At 30.3% G+C, this 2557-nt stretch overlaps 1 protein-coding gene and 1 non-coding gene across 2 annotated transcripts in view; both read right to left on the minus strand.

Moving 5' to 3' along the window:
- Cyp40 (Cyclophilin 40) overlaps window positions 1-1563 on the minus strand; it is a 3482-nt gene extending 1919 nt beyond the window's left edge. The window contains exons 1-2 of the mRNA XM_018542286.1: window positions 1366-1563; window positions 1159-1296 (exon numbers count right to left, since the gene is read on the minus strand). Of these exons, the coding sequence (XP_018397788.1) occupies window positions 1159-1296; window positions 1366-1459 (232 nt within the window). The 5' untranslated portion in view covers window positions 1460-1563. The remainder of the gene's footprint in view (window positions 1-1158; window positions 1297-1365) is intronic.
- A 922-nt stretch (window positions 1564-2485) lies between these two features.
- TRNAQ-CUG (transfer RNA glutamine (anticodon CUG)) lies at window positions 2486-2557 on the minus strand. The gene has a single exon. It is a non-coding gene; the product is annotated as a tRNA-Gln (tRNA).

Here is a 2557-nt window from a genome sequence, read left to right on the forward strand (position 1 = left end):
ATATATATATATATAATAGAGCTCTTGCAGTGATACAGAATTGTACATGTATGGCTGTGGTTCGATTCATGCTCATAAAGCTTTTAGAATCATTATCCTTAGGTTTGTTCGTGTTGCATACTTCAACATACTCCTATCATAGTTCTTATTTACTTCAATATACTCATTAGAGCAAGTAGGAGCTATGAATAGGAGCATGCGACATGAACTTCTTATTGTTTGTCAAATGTTACCTAAGTTCTACAGTGAGTCAATAGTCAAAAGTCTAAGTAGTCTTAAATTTAATCAGTGAAATTGGCCAATAGCCAATTTGAATGACTAAGATTAATACTGGTCAAGGTTTTCAATTAATATTATATTAATCTGTTTTTGTCATATAAGAAGCTTTTCTAGTCTGTTAATTGGCTGCAACACAAAGAAGTTTTTGGATCTTTCTATCCTGCAGCTAATTGAGATGTTTAAAAAATTTGTCATATGACAAATCACAAATATAATAAAACTTGATTACTGACTCATTGTAAAACCACCATTTAAAGATAAATGATGTAGCCTATGATTGTCAATTGTTAATAAAAAATCAAACTTTAACTCTTTCACCTTCAAAAAAAGAGAGAGAGAAATAAATAATTTATATATTTCACAAAAGCTTTCTGATACGATATATATATATATGACAGATGAATATCATAGTAAATTAAACTCTGGATGTTTTATTTTATCTATTATGTCTGTTTCTAATATATATATATATAGATTAACTTTAATCTCAATTCAACTTACTTTTCATCTTTTTCTAATTCTTAGAACTAGAAAAAGATCGAGTTAATTAAATCAAAATTAAAATGAAATTAGACTAGTAGAAACGCAGACATTATATATAGCAGCACAAGTCGATGCAAACATCAATCTACCTCTTTCTTGACATTCAATAAGCAACAAAAATAGAACAAACTGTGTTGACTTGTATATTTTCAAATGGAAAATATTTCTTTTTCCAATTCTTATCAGCAAAAGAATTCTAATTATACCCAGCATTAAAAAGTTAAATAAGGTATATTTTAGATGGCAAGGTCTAGAGACGTTTTTATATCATGGCCTTAGAATTATGACAAGCGATAAAGTAAGAAATAGGATACTTGTGATCATGGCAGTGCGCACCTTTGTGAAAGACAGCTCCTTTGTAATGCAATTTTGAAGCCTTCAATCCGGCACCTCTCTCGCCGGTGCACAGAACACGGAAATTCTCCGCAGTCCGTGGCACGACATTCTTGAACAGCTCTATGATAACTCTTCCCACTAGAAAACAATAAGACCATAAGCCGGTGTTTGTACCGGGAGATCATGTATAACCTCGCGCGAGGATACCTTTTTCGGGACCGATCGCCACATCCAGAAAAACCACGGGGTTGTCCTCATTAGTGAGCAAACTGTCATTATTCTCTTCCGAAGGTTCTTTCATTTTTCCTTCTTGGTATGATCACCGAGGTGAGATTCTTATTCCACAAACTTGACAAACACACGACGCTCGCGTGAACGTAAACGTTACTCGCACTTGTCGTCCGTGTCGATTGTTGTCTTTCTTCTCGGGAAATCTTGGGTTGCTTGATACGCACCTGTTCTCGAATAGGTTAATGAGTTAATCATTATTCATTTTTGTAAATTTCAATTATGTAAATTTAGTAGTATTAAATATACGAAATTTTCGCTACTTTTAACCAGCGTGTGGTATATGCTCCTTTTTCTTATTTTTATCATTATTCATTAATGATAATATTTTAACGTGGAGACTTAATTGCAATAATTCGATTGATTTCTGAAAGATTTTTTAATAATAAAAATATTCAGAAATTTTATGAGATTGAATAATGCAAAATGATTGATTCGTCACTTTTAATCTCGTGTTTTTTTTTTATATTTATGATAGCTCGCTGAACAAAAAAGAAATTTTTTTAGAATTTTTTATACAATAAAAATTCTTGTGGAAAAATTATATCGTTTACTATAATTAAAGTTATATCATACAAAGAGTAGAACTGGATCAAATAAATTCAAATAACTGCCAATAAGCAGAGTTAATAATACTTCCTAATAAGAACAGAGCTTGCTAATTTGAACTTGAAAATCCATTTGTTTCCATAAACATCTTCAAGTCAAAACTGAAATCATTTTGTAACGTACTGTGCATAACTGCAGTTTAATAATTGATTATTTTAATTTGTTTTATGTATTCGTTTTTATTTAAATCAACTAGATGTTGTACTCACATTTCTGATGTCATCATAAGAAATACAAATATAAAATATTTTATATAAATTTGATGCAGCTTATACTGCTGTTTATTATTCTCTGTCTTAAAAATAAATTGTAGGAAAATCATTTTTCTATATAAGTATTTAAAGTAATGACGTAATAAAAAAGTATGTACATGATATATTTATTTTAAATATATCATTATTTGAATATTAATAATAAAAAAATTAACACTAGGTCCCACCGAGATTTGAACTCGGATCGCTGGATTCAGAGTCCAGAGTGCTAACCATTACACCATGGGACC

Source organism: Cyphomyrmex costatus, unplaced genomic scaffold (assembly GCF_001594065.2).
Source record: "Cyphomyrmex costatus isolate MS0001 unplaced genomic scaffold, Ccosl1.0 scaffold33, whole genome shotgun sequence".
Lineage (NCBI taxonomy): Eukaryota > Metazoa > Arthropoda > Insecta > Hymenoptera > Formicidae > Cyphomyrmex > Cyphomyrmex costatus.